Below are 23,646 nucleotides of genomic sequence, written 5' to 3'. Positions count from 1 at the left end.
AAAGATTCATGCAGTTGACCCTACAGGGTTGCCTGGCTTTGATTTTTAGAAAGTAAAGGTTGGAATTTTTTGTTGGTTTGTTTTAGATTGCTTTCAAAACAGAACCGTCTCACTATGACCCGAAATGCTGTATGGGCTCTATCCAACCTCTGCAGAGGGAAAAATCCTCCTCCAGATTTTGCTAAGGTAAGAAGTGTTTGAAAGGAAATGTCGTGTGACGTGATGGTAAGGCAAATGAGCAATAAGGGTGGTGAATCTTAAACTAAATAGCAGAAATATTTCAGAATTTCTCTGAAACAATGAATGGGTTTCTTACAGATGAAGCTTTTGAATTTATTTAGTCCTTTGGGCAGACGTTCACAACCACTGTTTTTATATAGCTGCGTCGTAGCTTTTGTTACTGTTCCTGTACTGGAGATGACCATCCTGCAGCAGAACAAAACTCTCTACAGCTTGGCTGCTGTAGTGCAAAGTATGGCGCATCTTAGTGGACAAGTATGAGTTTAAGTTGCCAGATGTTGTACTGTAGAGGCTGAAGAATTCTCATAGTCCTTTTCTGCTGACATGGTCCTCTGTATTTATGTAGCTACAGCCCTGAACAGAGGTGCTATCTAGGTCTGAAACATTCTGAGTATTGAACCTTGAGATGCCGGTGCCTAGTCCTATAATGTCACATACAAAATGAACTGACACGTTAATAGATCTTCTGGCCCTTTTAATTACACAGTGTATGTATCTCCTCTTAATGTCTTACAGGTTTCACCTTGTCTTAGTGTACTTTCCTGGCTGCTCTTTGTCAATGATACAGATGTATTAGCTGATGCCTGCTGGGCTTTGTCCTATTTGTCTGATGGCCCCAATGATAAAATCCAGGCTGTGATTGATGCAGGAGTCTGCAGAAGACTTGTGGAATTGCTGATGTAAGAAACTTTTTCTGAGCAAATGTACTATCCCCTCTTTTCCCTAAAATCAAGGTTCCAGCAATAGGAAGTTTAATTAGAGATGTCTTGAAATGCAGTAATTTCCAAAAAGTAAGATTTGGGTTTTAGTCTTACCTGTCTGTGTTTGGTCTTCTCTATTTGTCATGAGTAACAGAAACAATGGAACTTTTCTTGTGCTGGTTCTGCTATTTCTTAAGAGATTTTTGTACTGCACCTAACAGCTGTGTTTTTGTAAAATCCATAATATATACTGGAATTTTCTCTGTGCCATTGAAGTCCATGTTATAATTACCTACCAGTGAAATTGCTGAAGGATATCAAAGATGGAAATGTAAGAACAGTAAAATTTACCAGAATTGACAGTACTAGGGACTTGAAATGTAAATAATTTCCTAAATGCTTACTGTAGAAGAGTATACGCACGCTTTGTTCAGTGAAGTGTAGCTGTGGGAGTTAGGGTCAGGGAGACTGGCCTTATTCAGAGCCATTTCTTCAGGTCTAAGGGAAGGACATGGAGTGTTCAGTTACCTTAGAACAAGAAATAATGGTTTTCACTGATGTAAATAAAAAGGACTATTAAGGCTTTTAAGATTAAAGCAAATCTGATGCTGGATTAACAAATAGAATACGTTACCTAAGGTACGCTTTTATTTGAGGAAACGCTAAGAAGCGTTTTTATTTGAGGAAAAAAATTCCTTACTTCAGTCTTCCTATTCCAGTCCTGATTTAACCATAATGATGGGAGGATGCAGATGGTGACAGAAGATCATCAGACAGCTGTGTGGGTTAAACACAAAGCTTCTATCCATGTTCCTCTGTTGCATTCTCTGCCTTTGTGTGTGCTATGTTAAGTGTGTTTCATAGTTAAAGCTGATTACTTTTTCTCTCCCAAGGATGCCTATACTCTGAGGTACTTGTATTCTTTTAATCTCGTATTTTACTTTTGTGCTGCTGAATGATATCTAAAGGCCTAAATATTTAGGAAACTCTAGAAAGACTTAGCATTAGTTTAAAATCAAAGTGTTTTGATTCAGATAGTGAGAGTTAAGTCAGGTTTAGCAGGGAAGTTTTTCCCTGGCTGATGAATGTTCCTTACTTGAGGATGTAAAGACAGAGACACTTCAGGATGGTTAATGTTTAGATATTTCCTTGGTAATTTTAGGCACAATGACTACAAAGTTGTATCTCCTGCCTTACGAGCTGTTGGGAACATCGTCACAGGAGACGATATCCAGACCCAGGTATGGATTCACTTTCTCTTGAGTTGTACTGCAGTTTATCTTTCTGTTAGTTGTGGTAACCTATCCACAAGCACCTCCTCTTGCTGCTTTTGAAGTTTGAAAGTGAAGGATTGATGACAGTAGTTGCCTCAAAACATGTGGTGATTTTCATAGTTTTTCTGTTCAGTCCTGAACTGCTGGTGATTCTTATATAGCTATGTCTGGGATTTATACATAGCTATGCAACACCCTTTGTTTTGTTGTGTGTTTTGTTTTTTTTGTTTTGATTTGATTTTTTTTTTTTTTTTTTCTGGTTTGTCTAAAACAAGTCTGTCTCTTAGGCTGAATTTTGTGCTGAGTGGTATGCCATGGCAGGGCCATTGAAGGCCTGTCACATTTGATGCTGTTGACAGTCTATGATGAGTATACCAAAACCGAGTGTCTTGTCAGATTTTGGATAGTATGTAACTGTGTCTGGGTACATGTTTGGAGAAGCATCTGTAGGAGACAGTGACTCCCATCGCTGTATTGGAATTAAACTGGGAGCCAGGAAACCTGATGCTTCAGAGGCACTATGTTGTCATCCTGCTGCTTGGTAGGTTTTGCAGGAGACAGCAACTCCCACCAGTTTTTAAAATCTGTGGGAGTAGAGGATCTGTGCCTTGCATATGGGTGTTACCTGTGATCCACTTGCTGGTGGCAATCTCTTTTTACATGTAGAGCAGAAGCTGCAGTTACAGGCTTCTGCTGTTGTACCTTATGTTCAAGTTTTTTTTCCCCACTTCTTTGAGCGTTCTGACACCCTTTTGTGAGGCTCAGCAGGTAATATGAGGAAGAAAAGTATAGAGTAGGCTACTGCTCTTGAAGATTTACTGACTCTTGGCCTCCATCTCCAGTTCACAAACTAAAAAGCATGCCTGTGTGGTGAAGAGCTGTCTGACAAATGCACAACCAAATTGGATAGAAGTGATAGGCTCAAAGAAGCTTGCTGGGGTGGGCTGTTGACTCTACTAAAACTGATGGTAGGAATGGGATCAAGAAGTGGTAGTAGGTGTAGAATGAGGAGGTGCGTGCAGTGGAGGCAGTGAAATGGACATCCAGAGGTCAGTGGTAGCCATTAGAGACGTGAGATGACATGAAGAGTGTGGAGAAAGATGCTTTCAGTAAGGTGCAAATGCATAAAGCTTATGATTCCCCATTCAAAGTGTTAAATTACTCCTTCCATGTAAATTATGCCAAAGTTAAAATCCAGGTTCCTAATCTTGAGGCTTCTTTCAATGCTTATTTTTGGTTTGTATAAATATATCCTTTGGAATTCTGTAGTTCTGTGACAATGAGATCAGAGATAAAGACGAGTTAGTGGCAGTGGAACACTGAATGTCTTATCACTAGGAGGAGGTTAACACAATGTTTTGATTGTTACAATGTTTTTTCTGTGGCTGAATTACGTAGGCATTCTTACATTTTTTTTCAATGGCGTTTGTTTTGCAGATCAGTCATACAAATGATGGAGGTGTGTTTTGTGATTTCATAGTTTCATTAAAAATAAGCCCACAAGGGATCACTAAATCACATGTGATGCAAGTTATTAAATACTGCATAAATCTTAGATTTTAAGTAAAGAAAATGTTTAAACTTTTTTGTTGCACACAATTTTTGCAGAGGAGCATACCATGAAGTTTCCTAAAATTCTAGAGAACTGTTTAAGTAGGGTAGCTTGATAGTCCTGCCTGCAGATTGTGCTGTATGCTAAAGAGGGGTACAGAATGAATATAAAAATCCTTAATCAGAAGGAAGAGCCCAGCTTTGGCAGTTGATACTTTTTTTTTAATATGAACGCGGCATACAGGTCAGTTGCCTGAAAATGTCTCTGTACAACCTCAGACCACAAACGTACTTTTACTTTGTATCTCATTTCCAAATGTTAAACAATTGCCAGTGCTTGGAGATGGCCAAAACTGTAGATAGTAGGCATGAAGAAAAAAAATAAATTTGACCCAGCAGATACCTGATACAATCCCATAATCTTTGCTTTTTTAATCTTAATGTGGAGTGGAAAGGTATTAGGAATATGGAGGGGGTGGTGGTGGATATAAGCAAGGAAATTCAGTCCATAGATTCCACAATCAGAAGTCATCACCATGATTCAGCTTGACTCTCATCCTTTTGACCTCCACAAACAGACTGAAGGACTTCTCGTAAAACTCCGTACCACACTGTTGTTTCTAAGCTGCCTGCTTTTGCCATACAAAGCAAAACTACCGTGCTTCTTGGTGGGCTCTTCCAATTTTTGACTTACTTGTAAGAAATTGGAATTTAATTTTAAAAAAAGAGTATTTTATTTTTTAGTCATTTTTAGAGGGTCAAAAGGCCTTCACTATCACACATGATGTAATCAAGTATTCTGTCTTGTAACATTCGTGATCTGGGGCATTTTCTCTTGTCCTTTGGGCACTTATATCTTTGATTTTGGAAATTGAAATTTTCCTGCAACTTTTCTGCTCTGTAAAATTGCAATTTTTTACAATTTTTAATAATTTTTTTTATAAGAATTGCCCATTCATAATGTCACTGGACACAACACTGGCACCAGTCTGCACCGCTGTGCCAGCTGATGCGGACAACAGAAGTAGTTGGAGCTTCCAAGTACACAGAAATGCCGAAAACAGTAAAATGCTGTCATCTTATTTTTGTTTGGTCATAATGGGCTTAGTATCTTCTTGTGTTCAGGTCATAGTGAAATCATAACGAAGGCATGATCTCTTACCTGAATTACTCAGTTCTTTTGTTCATTAGCTTTCCTGCAAACATTTATTTCTTAGTTCTTTCTGGTTTTTTGTTTTGTTTACATTTTTTTTCTTGGTAACTTTTTGGGATCATCTGAGGGGATATGCTTTTTAAATTTTGAAGACATTGTATTTATCATTCCTGTGATTCTTTATCCTAAATTTCCCCTAAGATGTGGTTGGTTTGTTTTTCTTTTGTATTCAGGTAATTCTGAATTGTTCAGCCCTGCAGAGCTTACTGCACTTGCTAAGCAGCCCAAAAGAATCTATCAAAAAGGAAGCATGCTGGACAATATCTAATATAACAGCTGGAAACAGAGCTCAGATCCAGGTAACCTTTTCAGCTATGATCACTAACCTTTGTCTTGCAGGACAGAAGAAACACACATCAGGTGGTACAATGTTTTTTGTGTATAAAGTGCATATTTGTATGTATGCACAGTCACAGATATATAATTGCGTACAAAGAAACGTGTATTATAGGCTGTGTGCATAATTAGAATATTTCAATGGCCCAGTCATCTCTCAAATTAAAATTATTTATTTTTATAATCACCTGCAGATTATTAGGGGGGGGAGACAGTCATGCTAGAGAATGACAAAATGAGGCTAAGCTCCTGAAAACCTTATCTTAAATAATTTGCTTCATACCTTTGACAATCACTAAGATACAGAAGTTCTCAAATACGAAGGGAGTAAACTACAAACTTTGAGAATCAAACAACTTTACATGTTTCTTGATTTCACCACCAGATACGGACAACTACATTGTAAAATACTTTCTTTATTCCAGTTTATATTTTCCTGTAATTCCTGATACAGGCAGTTGTGCATAGACAAATCTAAAATTATTATTTTAAACTGAAATTTAAATTAAACTATTTATTAAACTGAACAATAATGGAGGAAATCTAACATGTTGCATTGGGATTCATCCTTTCTGATTATACCAAATTTTGTAATCCCTTCATGTTAAGTGATTGCACACAGAAGCAAATGAAAGTCTCACTCTGTTGTGTCAGTCTTTACAATTAGGCCTCCAAAAGACCACATCTTTGTTCTGAGTCTGGATTTAGTGTCAGCCATCAGGAAGAATTCCCAGGACTTGTCTCCAGATGGTATAAATGAGAGATTGACTATCTCTTCCCCAGAGAAAAGTTTTTCTTTGACTAGATAGAGGAGACTGCTGAATATATATTTCGTTTTTCCTGGATACGGAATTTTTTGCTTGGCTTTCAAGGACAATGCCTCATTCCTTCTCTTTTTCAGAAGTGATGGAAAAAGATTGTAGTGAAACCAGGCTTTATCTGATAAACATACAAGGTTCCTGTCAAGGCAGTTGAATGAAAGTCTCATGTAAATAAAATCTAGTTCTTCTGAAGTTACATTTCTCAATGCTCTTCTCCCTCACTGGATACAGAGAGTATTTTAAGAGATTGCAGAGGATGTGTGGAAGTCCATTTGGAGATATCTATTCTTTGAGGAACAGAAATAAATAGCAGAAGTATTAGATGTTAGAAATATTTGTCTTGCTCATTAGTAACCAGGCAGAAACGATGCACGTTCACGCAGAAAGTAAACCAAGTCTCATAATACATTGGCAAAAGTGGCCAAGGAGTACTTCTTTCCTCTGTATCCTTTTCCTTGGAAGGCAGCCTGACATTTGCTCATCTTGTATCTAATGGCCCTGGATTGTTCATGCTATGTGATCAGAATTAGCATGAAGTGGTTAACCCTGTTCACCCAAGGGACAGAATTACTTCTCTTTTTGCAGAAAACTTGCAGGCGATTGTAAAAAGGCTGCATGTTTTTCCTGAGGAAAAAGAGCGTTATGTCCTTTGCAGGTGGCACTTGCAATCTTTTGTTATACATTCTCCCTTACAAAGAACATTCAACTGCTGAAGGAGCAGTGTAAAACCTTAAGACCTTTAATGAGGTCTTCATCTCAGAAAGCACAGGAAATAAAGTTAACACTTTTCTGGAAGATAACTCAGTCTCTGCTAAACTTCCTGGAATTAAGAGCAAATGCTTATCTAACTTCAGAGATGCTTATGTTAGGAAATGAGTAGGCAAGAAAACAAAACTTAGGAAGGTGGAAAGCTGTGTAGGTCCTTCTTGTCTGATGTGAGGATATGACTAAGATGGAAGTGGAACTGCAAGCAAAGAAACCTCCTACAGTTGTATTTACTCCAGCTTTCTCAGTCAAGAATTTACTTTTACCACCGAAGATGATGTTTTTATCAGATAGAGGACGATATGGTTACTTAATCTAACCTTGGTAGAGCTCCAAGAATTTTGATTCTGCCTTTATTGTGGCTTGTGTGTTAATCTGTGGATTAGCTGAATTTCTAACAAAAAGTGCTGTGTAAAATCAGCAACTGTACCACTGTTTTCCTGCATCAGCAGTTGTAATTGCTGTGCAATTAGTGCAGAGAAGGTAGTTACTACTGCTTGTACTAAAGTAAAAATGGTTTTGCCTTTGCTTTTCTTGGGGTGAAGAAGCTTTTGGCTGCTTTATCCATGCTGCTACCACCTTAGAAACAGGGAAGAGCAGTATTTTCTCTCTAGAAGGCAATTTCTGCTTTTGCTGGGAAGTCTAAGACTATTTTCTAGGGGACAGTCCAGCCCAATACATTTTCTTAACTTTGTGTTTTTTCCCAAGTCTATCAGAGAACTAGTTCAGGATGCACAATCATATAGGGATGTTGCAGACTTCAGAAAAAGAATTGCTTGAGAAAATCAGATAGCTGTACAAGTCATTCCAAGAAGAAATAAGTATCAGAAGCGGCAGTAGAAATTGAAGTTTCTTATTAGAGCATTTTTTCAAAACTTCAGGATCTCTATTTTCATATTCTTGATCTACTGAAGATACAGTTGTCCTAGACGTAACTTAAATTCTAGTGCACCAGAAGCTATTTCAATAGTGTATTCACTTCTGAGACTTGTACGTAAGTATTCACTGTACCACTTCGTCCTGTTCAAGTGAAGGAGTAAGTGCCTGTCCTTGTTTTCACAGTGTTCTTATACCTTGCATCCACTACTTCAGAGATGTAAAAGGAAGGCTTTAGGGGGAGAGTCTTAACTATTACCCTTGGTAATCCTCTGTCTTCTAAACTGTTGTCACATCTTTCTTTGAAAACAAGTAAGGATAAAATAATCTCTCCTTTGTTAAAACAAAATTTGCCTAATCTAGCTAAACAAGATTGTTAGGGGCATCTCTGTGTGTGTCTGTTTATTAGTTTTTAAAGGTTTTAGGGGGTCTTATCACCAGTTTAGATCAGCTCCCTTTCTACTGAGAACAGGTTAGAATTACTTTGTGACTTAGAAAGGTGAGGTGGAAAGGCAGGGAGAGGGAAATTAATGCTATGAGCCATTAATATTGCACCTTCATTTCTGGCAGGTGTTTTTTTGTACTTCTAAAGAATCACCTCTTAACTGCATAGAAAAATAGTTGTTGTGGTTGTGTGGGTAGAAGCTTTCTTTCTCAGGATTCTTGCATCAGGAACAAAACACAGTGTCAACCAAATCTCCAAAATACATGTAGATTTAAAAGAATCCGGCTTAAAGCAGCTACCTTAGGATATGTCGCAGTCAAGGTTGGATGCATGTTGGTGTGTTACTCAAGTCCAGGGAAAAAATGTGAGAAGCAGCTTCTGAAAAGTGAAGCTATAGTTCATTTAAGAATCCCTCAAGCCTGATTCAGAGTAATTGAACTGCCTTTGAACTCTGAGCACACTCATGCTATATAGTGAAACACTGACTGCCTTAAGTACATACCCAATTTAATCTATGCTGGTTGTTATAAAAATGAGATTTAAAAAATAGTGTTTCTGATTCTGAGTGGGAGATAACTATCCTGGAAATCATGACATGTTGCAAATCATGTCCATCATGAGGCTTAGATTTTTGGAACTGCAGAAGGAGGCCTGTTAGAGGAAAGTTGTGAAGTAAAGGACAGTGGAGAATGTTTACAACACGCTTGATTGGAGATCTCAAGGCCACTGTTTCTTGGAAGTAAGATTGGCAATTGCAGGTGTAATTTCAATGATTATCTCGTGTTGAAAGGAAAGTCTCATCTCAGATGTGTAACAAATTCCAGAAAAGCTCTTAATTCTTTAGTTTCTAGTCTCAACCTAGAGAATGTCATGTGAGATATAAGGTGTGATGAAAGTCCTTTCAGCTCCAGAGCTGATACGTCTGCTTTTCTCAGAAAACACCTTCTCTGGGGTATTACTTCAGACAACTCCTACTCAATGTCAAAATCATTATAAACATCTGAGCGGAAAAACACTTTAAAATAATTTCTGAAGTTGGAAATGCTGTTTGGTAAAGTGTTTCTTGAAGATGGTCATATGCTAAAATGGAGAATAAAAGCCTAGTCTGGTTTTAGTAGCCGTGAGAACAAAGGATAATTCCCCATCTGGGAAGAATATCTGATTTAATTAAGTTCATGGATGAACGTATTTCATTTGTGAGTTGAGGTGGTTTGTTTTTTCTTTCTCTAAATTAATTTCACATTGTGATGAATTAAAACATTACTTTGTGAGAACTGGTCTTCATTACAGAAGGAATTCTAAAATACTAGGTGCAGCTCTAAACTAATTTATTTTCCTTTCTCCCCAGTCCCTCCAAATTGCTCAATAGTTCCTACTAGAGGTCATAGACTTTAGCCAGATCTATTCCAGTCTCTGTGATACTAATTGGGTTTTGAATGTGCACAATCTTTAGCCAGAAATCAGCCAAGAATAATTTCAGCACATGGTAATTTTTTTCCTGAAAGTTAAATGTCTGCCTGGCACAGTAAACCACATTACTGCAAGTTACCAGCTGATCTAACTAGTGGGTTGTTGCTTCAGAGCAGTTGGGATGTGAGAATGCTATGGAAATTTTGGGTAGTACTCAAGCCATAATCTAGCAATACCTTCTGCACACCAAGAAGAAAATGAAGTATTTCAGTAAATCTAATAGGTATTTTACCTAACCAGTATTAACAGACAGAGCTATATTTAGTGTTGTTTAAGATTGCATTGGGTTACACTCCCTCCATCCACCCACTCTAAAGTATAGAAATATAAAGTTAGAGGGAAGGACTTCTATATTCATTTCCACTTTCATACTGCCTGCAACGCTGTTTGGTAGCACACTCCAAAGGCTTTCACTGCCATTTCTAAAAGATAAGGCAGCAGCCTGTCACCATTAGATTTGCGCTCAAACACAATCAAGTAAACTTGTTCTAGTGTTAAGGCATTATAAGTTAATGTGCATGAAATGTGTGAAAGTAAGTGCTGAACTTTTCTTTTGTAGCTAATATTAAAGCACAGGAAGTTTGGGTTTTTTTCCCCTTCAAAGGTGGATGTGAAAGCCTTTCAGAGTGTGTTATCAGCAGTACCTAGGCAACAAGAAAGCACGGTGGAATACAGCAGTCTTTCCCCTCTTTATTTCTGTGCTTTTAAGGTTTGGGTTGGATGTGTATATCCTGATGCAGTCATGACTGTCACTAAGTATAGTTTTTGTTTGTTAATTTCCTAGTTTGTATACAGCTTTGCTGTACTTCAGTGGATAGCTTCCCCAGTCAGGGAGAAGGGGAACTACATCTTCCTGGGAGTCAGAAGGAGAACTGCACAACTGAAGCTAAATCCTGACTGTGGACCCTTCTGAAGGGTATGAAAGGCTATCACATACCTCAGAAAATGTTCTGTGTCTAACTTCGCAACCCGTTGAAAAGCTATGAAAGGCAGTACATCAGACACAATCTTCCATATCTGACAGTGAAGACGACATAGGAGTTCTCTCCTGTTGACAGGTTAAGAAACTTATCACTTCTTTTCTAATATACCTTAAATTCTCACAAAAACATCTGGAAACCTGAGTATGGCTAGGCATGGTAGCAACAGGATCTGTGTCATATTTTTCTTCCTTTAGGGTTTCCTGTCCTTGCTGAAATGTGACATGGCCAAGTGTAGCAAATGATACGTTGCCTGTCAGTTTTAGAAACTCTGGCATTAAATACATTTTTACAAACTGGGGAGATGATACGAGCTAAGAATTGTCAGAGGCTCTTCTCCAAAAAGACCACAGTAACCCTGGGGACATGGAAAAGGAATGATTCAGACAGAGTTGTGGTTTACACAGGCAAACTGTGTATCAAATTACTTAAAGTGTGTTTGGTTTATGCTATAGTTTGCATGAGTGGTCCAAAATCTTCACGTGCTGTTTGTGGTGGCAGGACTTCAAAAAGCGTCTCAATTAGGAGCAAAATATGGCATTGCCAACAAAGTTGTATTTGTTTGAGGACCAGCAAAAGTCAAAGATTAATCTCTTTCAGGTTTAATTTTGTGTTGAAGTACAAAATCTGTTTTCAGGCTTCTACATGTGGTGACTCCCGTACATCATACCACATTGAGGGCAGCAGAGCTAGGATACCTTTCATTCCTTTATTCTGCCTGAAAACCTCAGCAGTCAGTGGTATATATTGCTATCTTTTTTTTGTAGGACAGACCGTAAAAGCTGGAGGCACCTCAACAAGGTGCTGTTCATTATAGTGCAGGTTCTTCCTGACAGCAGTAGCGGCCTTGTGTAAACTGGCTACAAGTTTGCTTTATACGCAGTTTGGAATATATAGACTTGGGTGTCTGTGTCAACAACGTAAAAGTCCATTAGAACTGAGATCTGAAGTGCTTCCTTCGTGGCTCTGAGAGAGCAGTGGTTTTGTACTCATGCCGTCATGTTAAGCAGCTTTGGCTTACAAATATTTGCTATGTTATTTAAAAAGCGGTTGTAAATTGAATCAAATAAGGTAACTGGAACACAAGTAACTAAGAAACCTCTATGAACTGCAATTTCCAGCGAGGAGGAGGAGATCATAGCAGTAGGGCTGTATTCACAGCTGCCAGCTAGGGTGATGACTGTAATCTTGATTTGTTAAAGGTAATGGAAGAGCTTGCTGGAGCAGGAAAACAGTCATGCTGTAAGATTTGGTTGCTTTCACATTTATGTGATGAATCATATATAGACACATGATGCCAACACTTGGATACTAAAAGTATATGTGTATTTTTGCATACCGTAAGTGATTTATTTGTGGGAACCCAAAGGAGGAGAGGCAAAATCACTTGGTATTGACCAGCTCGAAATACTAACTTAATATACTGTGTATAATAATATATTAATATACAGCTGAAGACCTGTTCCCTAACAGTGACTACAATGTATTTAGATTCAACATCCATGCAGATGAAATAAAACTCTGAAAATTCACTTTTATCTAGCTTCACTCTTTATAAATCAAATACTATAAAGTGAAAAAGCTTGATTAAAATAAATAAGAAGGATAGAATGTTTCCAAGAGACAGGCAGCCCTCCTGGAGGGCCACAGCACAGGGATATTCTCTATTAAAACAAACAAACAAAAAAACCCAAACACAAAAAAGTTGACACTTCAAAAGTGGGGGCTAGATTTGCTGAAGGACTGAGCATTACAATTCAGTTCAATTTCAAATTAAATTTGAAAATTCAGCTTTCAATTAAAATTCAATTTCAGTTTTCTGAAAGACTTATAGTTACAAGTCAAGATGGAGTTCAGTTCCAACGAATATAAATGGATGCAGTTGGGCAAAAATTTCAGTGTTAGTTTAATGTATTGAAGGATCGGCTTTGGATTACTCGTTATGCAGAAAAGAGATTTCTAATGTATTTTGAAGATGCCACCTTAGTGCCTAGTAGTAGCAGCCTAAAACCAATGTGAATATTAGAAATCATCAGGAAAGGGATTAAAAAAAAAAAAGAGGAATCCTTATTCATGTTGTAGTATAAATCTTCACTATTGCCCTGTATGTAGATCCATCTTCAGAGAATATAGTAGGAGTGGGTGATAAGAAGGGACCATAAAATGTCAACTGGATTCCATATAAGGAACAACTTTGTAGACTATGAGACCAGCGAAGGGAGATGTGGCAGAATGCTGTAGAAACACTGTGTGGCATCTGAGAAGGTGAATGAAGAATGATTGCTCTTTCTTTTTTGAGCAAGATCCTTGAAGGAAGAGGCATCAGAGAAATTATTAGGTGGTGCATTTAGGACAAACGAGGACATATCTTCTCATACAGGTGTGGTCTAACTGGAACTCATTGCTGCAAATGTGAATACTTAAAAATGAGAAAAGGAAAAATAAACATGACTGGAGTTTACACTTTGCTTTGCATCTGCTGTTGATTGCTGTTGGAAGCGGGATTTTGGTTTGTTTTGTTCTTACATGCAAGCACAGGAGTAATTTGGATTGGAAAAATGCATATAAAACTACTAAAAATTACACAGGTTTTGGAGTGTTTCTTTAAGTTTTGATTACCCTGTTGGCCTGTTATACTGCTTGAAAAGTCCCCGTCACATTTAGAGGGCATAAATGCAAGTGTTACAGTGCATCAGCTGCTTAAAAAGAATGTTTAAACATCCTGTAATTTGTGGCACGTATAAGGCGTGAATGGCCAAGACACTTCATTTTTTGAGGAATAGTGGAACATTTGAACAGGTTACAAAGAGTGAGATCTGCAGTAGTTTGTACATCAGTCTTGAGTTTACAATTTTTTTTGTTTCCTTTTTATTTCTTTCACATGTCTTTAAAGTATTGAACTGAAATCCCTTAACTGTGTTTGTTTTGTTTGAAAGCTATGCTTATCTTGAGCATTTTATATGCACTACATTACTTTAGTCTTCCAACACGCTTCCACATGTCAGGCACACACAGTATAGTAATGTTAAAAAAGTAAATTGATTTGAAAGAACACTTTCTAAATCCTCAGAAGTCTTAAGTGCCTCATCCTGCCACAGTCCTTTAGGGTTTTGCTCTGCCTGAGGCTTGCTTTTCTTCAAGAAAAAACCAAAATCAAATTCTATTTTAGTGGTTTACTATTTTATCACTTAGCAGGAATTTAACTGACAGGGAAACATGGCCTGTTTCCCCAATAACTCTTGTTTCCACATAAAATATCACGGGTCTGGGAATCCTTAGACATTCTAGTTTGCTTTCAAGATTAACTGCTGTGGGTGAGGCTGCAAGACATAGGGTGTAAATAGTGGAAACTGCTAGCACTTTCTCTGTATTAATGCTTTATTGTTTCTGCCCTTGTTGAGCGTAACTGGACTTTTGAAATGTAGTGAAGATATTAAGGTTAAAGCAAACTATTTTCTGACCTAGTTAATATATTTTTTTTTTTTTTAAATCTGAGCTCTGAGAGTTTCAACTGTCAGCAGACTGCTAGTTGAAAAACTTTGTTGTACTACAGAGGGACAGTTAAGTACCTTTAACTGGGACTCATGCTAGGGTGAGGTGCTGACAACACTTACATTGCATATCAAGCAGTAGGAAAAGTAAAAATATAGCAACTGTTAATCTGCTGCTCTCTTGAGCCAGTCTCTTGCAGTGAAGTGCCTTATGAGAGGCTGCAATTCATCATGGTGTTTTAACCTGTTCTGCTTGGGTAAAGATAGCCAGCCTCACTGTAGAGCAGAAAGTAAACAAGGCGCCTGTAGCCTTTTATACAATAGAATAAGAAATAGAAATAAATAAAAATAAGTAGAATTAGAAATAAGAGTAGTCGCCCAATAGATGAGAGATCTGGATTCAGTTCCTTCTGGAAAGGTTCAAATGCACATTCCTCCACTCTGAGAAGAGTAATTTTACCCCCCAGGTCTTTGATTGAAGCAGAGAGTTCAAAATTTATTGAACCAGAAGGAAAACAATAACAATCTTTTGTGATTCTCCCACTTGCTGCCCTCTCATTGCTAGTCGCCTTTGTTGTGGAATTCTCCTACTATTTTGCAAGTTTAAATTGAAACATTTTAAGGTAACTTTTTTTTTTGGCATTAAGAAGGCTCAAAGTATGTTACTGCCTGTCAGCTAAGATGTGCTGATTTGTTCTATGCTATTATGTAACATACTCTGATTTTAGTACTTACTAAAGAATTTGGTTTTAAGAAGACACTTTCTAAGGAAATAAATCTTAAGTAGAAGTTTTCTTTTGGGGAGAGGATTTAAGAAATGATAATGAGATTTGTGGCTTGCTCTTTGCTTGAATAGTAAAATACTAATGCCCTCACATATTCTATCCTAGATCTATATCAAGCTCTTTTGGTAGAGAATATTCAACATCCCTTAGTAGACTGTTCTTATAAGGGTTTTGACCACACCCTTGCATAGCACTACCTGGACTCACATAAAATGTAGTGTAGACGGCCAAGTTCCCTTTATCCTCTCCAGCTGATCCAGACTGAAGTTCACTAGTGAAGACACGCATGCCCTCGCTCTCTAAGTCCACAAGCATGCATGCACATTCACAGATCTCTTGAATATCAGTGTGGATTCTCTGCCCATCTGCTGTCCCGTGGCTGGATCCTGAACTCTCTTAACTTTCTCTACTTGTCTTCTACTCATGGGCTAGTTCAGCTTGATTCTTGCTAGCAAACAGATGCGTGCATTCATCTCAAGCATCCCTACACTTGCAGACCCCTTGAATATCAGCATGGACACTCTGTCCGTGCCTGGATCTTCGGCCTCCTACTTGCTGTCTAATCCAGTTTACCAGCAAATTATGTACACTGCGACCTTCCACTCCCACCATGATGTTTGGGGATAATGTAAATCCCCCCATTGCATGGAGCTGGTGCACAGGCACATGGGTTCTGTGACCTGCAGTCCTGCTCCAGCTGAGGTGCCAAGATCCTCACTCAACTTCACCCCAGTCCTCCTGGTAGCTGGCATCCAGTCACAGAGGCCCTGTAGGCTGTGATCCTGCCCCAGTGGCTGATGCTGGGACCCTCACCTGCTCCAGTTGCAGGGGCCCCTTCACCCATGGTCTGACACCAGTTGCTGGCCCTGAATGCACCTTTTCTGAGCACCCCAGAAACACATTCCCTAGTCCATGGCCCTTCTATCTACTGATGCTGAGAACCCCACCTGCTCCAGTTGCTGGCCTCACAGACACAAGTTCCTGGCTCAAACTCAGCCGTGCTGATCTCAGTTGCTAGCACCTAATCCTTACAGCACCCCCGTGGGCTAGAGAGGGAGGTTACATGGTAAGATAGTTAAGGAAAAAGTTCGTTACTAAGTTTTGCACAGTCCCGCTTGTCCCCATCTTAGCAGTTACAAGGTCCACGCTGGCTCTCTGCAAAGCGGTGCCTCTAGTTTCTTAATGGCCTGTTAATTAGTGACTGGAGCCTTTCCTTCTTTCTGATTGTGTCTCTTATCCCTTGCCTATGGGGTTTGTCTTGCGGTGCGTTTTATTTATTACTTTCCTGTTATTTGTATCTCCCTTTGAGCTGGAAAGCTCCGTGATCCGATGACCTTAATGAAGCGGATGCTGTCACATTCCATGTACCCTTACAGCATGTTGCTTTTGTATATTTTTAAAAATTGTGGGTGGTCCCAGTAAAATATGTTGGGGGGAAAATGCATTCTGTTTTTTGAAGGCACTTTCTTTTACTTTTTGTCTCTCTTTTAAATAGCTGGCTCCTGTTTATGACCTATTACCTCGAGCATTCACATTCAGAAATTTCAGTGAAGGACTTTTTGCCAAATGTTTTTTGCAAAAAGTACAAAGCTAATATAACATGGCATGATGGAAGTGTAAGTGGTTTTCCTTGAGGGCCCCAGATTGTTGTAATAGAAGTGCAGATTCTGTGGTAAAGGAGATGGTGTTCATGGCACTGTTGATACAACTGATAGGTGGTATGGATTTACAAAGTAGATGCAGTGCGGGTGCCCAGACAGACAGGAAGGGTAAAGGAAATACCAGACAATTGTTTTTTTTTCACTGGCTAACCATCCACACTGTGAATTAACTATAGCTTTTTGCTGTACGTAATCTGTTAGTTTTCTTCTGTGGAGCTCCTTGAAAAGGATCTCTTTGGCTTTCTTTGAATTTGCCTTTTATCAGTTCTGTCATGACTTATATTTGTAAAATGGTAACTTAAAAATGTAATTCTAAACTCCTGCTTCTTTGAATGATGCTTATGAAAGTGTTTCAGATCCTTGTCATATGTGTGTAACTAAACTGGTTTCGTTTGTGTCTTATTAGTAAAGGCTCTTCCCAGAGGAAGTTACTAGAAGCTTTGAGTTGCTGACTAAATATTCATTTGACTTATATCAGTTTGGTGAGCGAAGCAGTTAACCATACTACCAAACCATCTGTTGCTTTGTCTTTTCACTGAGAAAGAATATATTGGTGCTTGCTTGTTTTGAGGAGTTCGTACAATACATTCTCTTCTTTGCTCTATTGTCTCACCCAGTGGAAATGTAGTATGACACACAGGCTTGTGAAGTTTTTTTCTCTCTTTAGGGGATCTTAGTGAGTTAGTGGTATACTGACTTGATAGCTGAGTGGTTCACTACCTGGAAAAATAAGGGAAGTATGCCATTTTTTTGCTGTCAAGGTATGATTAAGTAACACATTAGATATGGCAGTCACTTCAGTCTGAATGTATTTTGAATTCTTTTGGGATAAACACAGACCCCAGCAATAACTAGGATTTTGAATGTACGGCTGAAAACTCATTTTTGCCCCTTGATAAGTAACACTTCATTGTTTAATGTGTTGTGCTGAGCATAGACATTAACTAGCTCAGGACAAGGAAGTTATTTCTGATTTTTACTATAAACCTGACATGTCATTTCTTTTTGCAGACAGTCATAGATGCCCATATTTTTCCAGCTCTGATAAATATTTTGCAAACAGCTGAGTTTCGGACAAGGAAGGAAGCCGCTTGGGCAATCACAAATGCAACATCTGGAGGCTCTGCTGAACAGATCAAGTATGAAATAGTTCAAATCTTTCAATGCAATTGAGTGAATTAGTGTTTATGCAAGAAATCAAACTAATAACCTGGAAACTGGAAAACCTTTCTGTATGCTTCCAGCGTTGTATCCAGAGAGACCGTGTCTTTGTATTGAGTTGTGAATGAGCCATTCATTCCTTTAGGGAGAAATCACAGAAGTATTTCAGCTGTAATAATTAATTGAACTATTTCTCTAATGTGAAAAAACAAAATGCAACTTTTAAACTAATTTCTTAGTGCTTGTTGTAGAATGTAACGAAGTGCATTAGCAGTCTGGAGAGGAACAGTTCAGTTCCTCAGACAAGGGCTTTGTGTGTGTTGCTTTTCCTGTTTTAACTTATACTGGTATATTATGCTTATATGCAGTTTTATCTAAAATAAAATAATAAAATTATAAATAAATTAATACAGTTGATATTACTAGGAAAATATAAGTTATAGTCATAGAGTTATACATTTAAGTTACAAAATATTATTTCATATCTAGAGAGAGAGAGACAGACAGAGGAGGTATTTCAAAGTTATTTTCATTGTTTCAGTAGAACTGGTGAGATGCAAACAGATGTCTATAATTTCTCCAGTTTCTCCAGTCAAGTTGGTATTTTATCTGATTGTTTTGGTTCTTAGACCCTCATGGTAAGTGCTTAAGTGGCTACACCAATTACAATTTTGCAGACAACTTACTGGGTTCCTTTTGGTGTTTTTCAGGTATTTAGTAGAACTGGGATGCATCAAACCACTCTGTGACCTCCTTACAGTAATGGACTCAAAGATTGTGCAAGTAGCACTGAACGGGCTGGAGAACATCCTGAGGCTTGGAGAGCAGGAATCCAAACGCAGTGGCACTGGCATTAATCCTTACTGCGCTCTTATTGAAGAAGCATATGGTATGAGTGAAGCATCGGTGGAAGTCAGGGGTTAAAGCAATGATCATGAACCCATTAGAGTTTCAGTAGACCCAATTCTATTAATTTCCTCATCGCTATTATCTGAAAATTAACTGTCCTTTGATAAGTCTCCATTTACCAATATACTCCATCTTTTATATTATCTTTGTCTGTGTGTAGGCTGGAGACAGTGTGTGCAGATCCTCTTTTCTTAATTTCTTTTGACCCTGAGGGAGCCTTCTGGGTGTCATTCAGCCTCGATATCTTCCCTCCACAGCAGATAAAAGTTCAGGCACACTGCTCTGTCACTCGGGTTTCAAATCTTTCCCTTCCTTCTCTGCTGCCCTGTTGAATTATGGCAGTGGCAGCAGCTTCCTTATTTGCCTTTGCTGTGCTGAGGTTCTGGCATGTACTGGCATGATTTCATCCCAGTTCTGAGGTACTGCTGCTCTTAAGGTTAGTTTCCTCGTCAGTTGGCAAGTACTCATTAAGAAAAGTAAAAATGTGTTATCAAAAGCAGTGTAGAAGAGGATCGTATCACTGAACATGGTTTCTTGAACCATGGTTCCCTTCATGGTTCCCTTGACTTCCAGGGAAGAGTTATATCAGAATAGGTTTTTTTCTTGCCTGCTTCTAGGTTTTAACTTCCCTTTCACATCAGTGTTGCAGAAATGTCTATAGAGTATCAGAGAATTGTTTCCTCTAGTCTTCATACACAGTGAAAGGAGCAGACAAGAAAGCCGCTACAATTCCCAATATTAGAGGCTTACTAGAGTGGCTGACACTTGGATTTCATTATAGCCATCATTTGTAGGTATCAAAGATAATTTAGGTTGCTGTATTATTTTCATTTGTTTCTGAATACAAGGCCTGAGTTTGCCCATCTGATGTCTGCCCCAAAACTGGTTGCATGAGTTTAGCTACATTGTATATACACATGATACAGATTAGGCAACGGAGTCTCTATCCTTGGGAGTTTTGAAGACTTGACTAGCCACAGCTGACCTAGTCGGGTGTTGGTAGTAGTGCTGGACTGGGCTGCAGCTTGGACTAGATGATTACCAGAAGTCTCTTCCAGCTTGCAGTTATGTGATTCTGTAGTCATGGTCCTTGTAAACAAAGGACTGTGAACACACTTGCAGGAAACATAGTCCTAAAAGTCTCTTCAGGAAAAAGTCTTTAAGGCTTTGTTCTTTACACATTCAAGCTTGTTGATTTCATTTTTTGAGTGAAAGGGTAAAGGCAGACAGAAAGTATGAAACACATCACACATTTACAGGGAACTCTGTAGTTCAACCTGTTTTTCCTTGGTTGTGGAGAGTACAAGTTGGGTAAGGCTCTTCATAGAGGACCTGTTTTTCCTGAAGGTGGGAGAGAATTGTCATGGAACTTGCTGTTTATAACAGACTGACAGTAATCATGGTCATATGCTTTCATTGAGCTGTAACTTTCATGTACTTCTTTTCTCTGCAGGCCTGGACAAGATTGAATTCCTGCAGAGCCATGAGAATCAAGAGATTTATCAGAAGGCCTTTGATCTGATTGAGCACTACTTCGGAACAGAGGATGAAGACAGCAGCATTGCCCCGCAGGTCGATATCAACCAGCAACGTTACATCTTCCAGCAGTGTGAGGCTCCCATGGAAGGCTTCCAGCTCTGAGGTGCCCCTGTGCTGTGTCCTCCTCTACTAGCCAGTCCTGTTGTCGAGTCACAAGCCACTCGTGGAGTGATTCTCTCAATGTTTTCCATAACCCTGTTTGCGCTCATTCGCTTGCCTTGTGCACATGCTCTTACATACGTCTGGAAAACTTTTGGCTCTCCGTGGCAGGATGCCTCCTCCTTGGCAAGGGGTCGCCAGAATCGCCCTTCTCCTCTAGATTCTGAACCTCTCCACTGTCATCTTCGTGGAGATGAAGCACCTTTCTATACTTTGAGATACTCCCTGCTCCTATTACAGGAAAATAATCCCTCCTCCACTAGCCCCCACACTCCTGGCATCCAAGATAAGGCTGCCTTTCTCTTGTATTTGCTGCAGTGTGTGTCTGCAGTCCCAGGAGACATTCAGACTTTCTGAGAACGTATCTGAATTCATTCCCCATATTCTTCCCTGGATGCCTCTTTGGATGGCTATGTGAGATGCGTTAAATCTTCACATGCAATGTAGCTACTTTGCTGTATGTGCCAGCTGGGGTTATTGGCATATGGAACATGTTACGAATAATGGAATAAGTTCTCTATCCCCTGCAACAACAGGCTGCAATGGACATGTTTTCTGGTTCTTAAGAATACTGAACACATCTGACCCCATCCCTTCTCAACACTGAGCTCCCAAGCTGGATTGCAGACCACTGTGGAGATTTGTATACCTTCCCAGTTTTTCCTCTCCATCCACAAAAAAAGAGCCTGTGAATAGGTCGCTCTTACAACCTCCCCAGAAATTACTTTCCAAACCAGCTTCTAGAATGGAGAAACTACTCCCACTTCTGCTTGCCAGCACAGTATGATCCAGCCAGGCCTTCCTTAAAAATCAAGCCCTTTCTGACTTCATGCTCGAGAGTCTGGTCCTTGGTATTGTAGTTATGGCTGAAAAATTCCTGTCTGCCTCCTTTACATTTTTACACAGCCTGACTTGAACAGAATTATTTTCTGAAAAATTACCTTCTGAATACAGAAATCTTAATTTGTAAAACTTAGCACAAGGAGAGTTAGATCTCCTTTTCATTTTCACAAGACAAGAGCTTCTTCTCCAGCTCACCTGATAAAATAGAGTCCTCCTGGTCAAGCCCCTTATTTAACAACTAAAATGACACTACATTCAAAGGATGGTAATATTACACCCGGATCCGCCTGGCCCTTTCATTTCATTTTTCCCTTTTGCTGTTTACGGGACTTCAGGTGAATAAGCATGGAACGCATGGTTCCTACAGGTGACATCTATAAGGCATTGCTGACTGCATGACAGCTGTCATCCGCAGCTGTAGACTGCCCTTCTGCTAGCAGCATGTTCTTGGCTCGCAACCTGCTTGGATCACAGACATCTGATGCAAAGGCCAGCCACTCCTCACTGAGTTCAGCTGACATTGACACCAAACTTTTCACACAACTGGGGAGATGCCACATGATTGAAAGTGGTGGTTCCATTTCTGTAAATGCAATGGATTCTCCAGGCCGTCCGCTCCCCCCTGCATCCGGCTATGTTCTTTCAAGCCATTTTGGACACTTGGAACACATGTTTGTCCAGTGTAAACATTTCAAAATAGCCATTGACAACTGCAGCGTCATGTACCTGTGGTAAATGTTAGTGGCAGAACTGTCTGCAAGATCCTCCTTATGACTCCTCTCAGTGACGAGCCACTGCAAAAGCAAAACCAGCCCATTGGATACAGAATAATAAAAATATATAAATCACTTGTCAAACTGCTGAAAGAAGCTAGGCAAAGGCCTAAACATCAGCTCTGTGTGACCGTTATTTAAATACAGTCTTCAGTTCTGTCTGTGCTTCAGGATGGAGACTCTGACCTGTGTGGCCACTGCAGAAGCCACCTGCTGCCTCCCTAGCTAAGCCAGTTGGTCTCCACCTTCCCTCTCCCGGTTATTTTCTCTAGTGCTGCTTTGTGCTGAAGGAACATTTAGTTTACTGCACTTGATCTGTAAATGGACTTTGATTCTTTGTAATTTTAGGGGGTTGAATTTGGTGGTTAATTTAAAAAAAAGCAAAAAACCCCTCAATGTTGCCTTTACATCACATATAAATAACTGTGTTTCTCTTTTCTTGAAGGGTGATAGAAGCACTGATTAGTAGCAAAATCTTGTTTTAGCTTTTGGATTTTTTTGTGCTGGATTTTTTTACGTGTAAATTTCCAATAACATGTCATTTCTATAAGATTTGTTTAAAATCATGTACCTCTTATTGGATGGTATAAAAATGCTACATATTTTGTAAACAAATCTGAGCAAAGTGTGTGTGCATATATTCTGTATATTCATATATGTATATTCTGTGTATATATACACTAGTGTGTATATATATACATATATACACACACACGTATATATATACACACCTGCATATGTGTGTGTATATATATACATATCTATATATCTATATATCTATATATATATAAGTGTTTTCTCTTCCAGGCTAGTGAAAACAATGTGGTGCATTGGCGTTTCCCTCCCCTGCCCCCTAAGAAAATGACAATTGCCTCTAAATGAGTGAATTAAAAAACAAGTCCATTTAAGCTGAATGGTGTGCCTTCCTGTGTAAGGAGCCTGGCCAGTGTTTTTTACTTTTGCCGTGGATATGTGAATTCAGAGCAGATAAGTATAAATCTTTAAACTTGGTATGTTTGTTTGAAGTAACAGGCCTGGTTGGCACAGGTAGTATTGTTGTCATATATACTTAGACTGTGTAAGGCATTTGACTGGTACTGCATAATATTTTGACTGAAAACTAAAACAATACGGAAATCAACATGGCACACATTAAATGGATTACAATGTGGCTAACTCATAGGTCTCAACTTAATTGTAAATGGTGCTTAATTGAGTGTATTTCCATCAGGATCTTCCAGCAACCAGTTCTTGGCCTTGCTTTGCTTAGCTGTATGAATAAGTTGAAAAGAAACAAAATCTACTTCTAACAAAGGCTGCAAATTATATGAGCACAGAAGGGAGATCAGGCTTGTGAATTATGAAAGGAACAGCTCACTGATACAGACTGATCAGAATTACTTGGTAAGCCAACGGCAAGTAAACTATGTGCGTTTTAGTAGAGCCAAATTTGTAGTGTAACGTTACCCATCTAATAAATAATATTCAGGCCACATGTGAAGGACTCTTTTGCAGTAAAAGTGCCACTGAAAGTATGTGGATCATTATATGTTACTGCTTGAAAGCTACTTCCTAACACGATTCTGTGTGGCTAGTGTAATGCTCACAGGTACAAAAAGAAATCTTTAGTAAAAACGGGGAATTTCTATTAAC

General features: G+C 39.0%; 1 protein-coding gene across 1 annotated transcript in view; it reads left to right on the top strand.

Moving 5' to 3' along the window:
* The window catches only part of KPNA1 (karyopherin alpha 1 (importin alpha 5)), a 39,468-nt gene extending 16,304 nt beyond the window's left edge, over window positions 1-23,164 (top strand). The window contains exons 7-13 of the mRNA XM_009699043.1: window positions 87-186; window positions 757-920; window positions 2,104-2,182; window positions 5,153-5,278; window positions 17,621-17,748; window positions 18,481-18,659; window positions 20,133-23,164. Coding sequence (XP_009697345.1) covers window positions 87-186; window positions 757-920; window positions 2,104-2,182; window positions 5,153-5,278; window positions 17,621-17,748; window positions 18,481-18,659; window positions 20,133-20,320 — 964 coding nt within the window. The 3' untranslated portion in view covers window positions 20,321-23,164. The remainder of the gene's footprint in view (window positions 1-86; window positions 187-756; window positions 921-2,103; window positions 2,183-5,152; window positions 5,279-17,620; window positions 17,749-18,480; window positions 18,660-20,132) is intronic.
* Window positions 23,165-23,646: the final 482 nt, after the last annotated feature.

Source organism: Cariama cristata, unplaced genomic scaffold (genome assembly GCF_000690535.1).
Source record: "Cariama cristata isolate BGI_N322 unplaced genomic scaffold, ASM69053v1 scaffold33520, whole genome shotgun sequence".
NCBI classification, from domain to species: Eukaryota; Metazoa; Chordata; class Aves; order Cariamiformes; family Cariamidae; genus Cariama; species Cariama cristata.
This window is presented reverse-complemented; position numbering and strand designations above follow the sequence as displayed.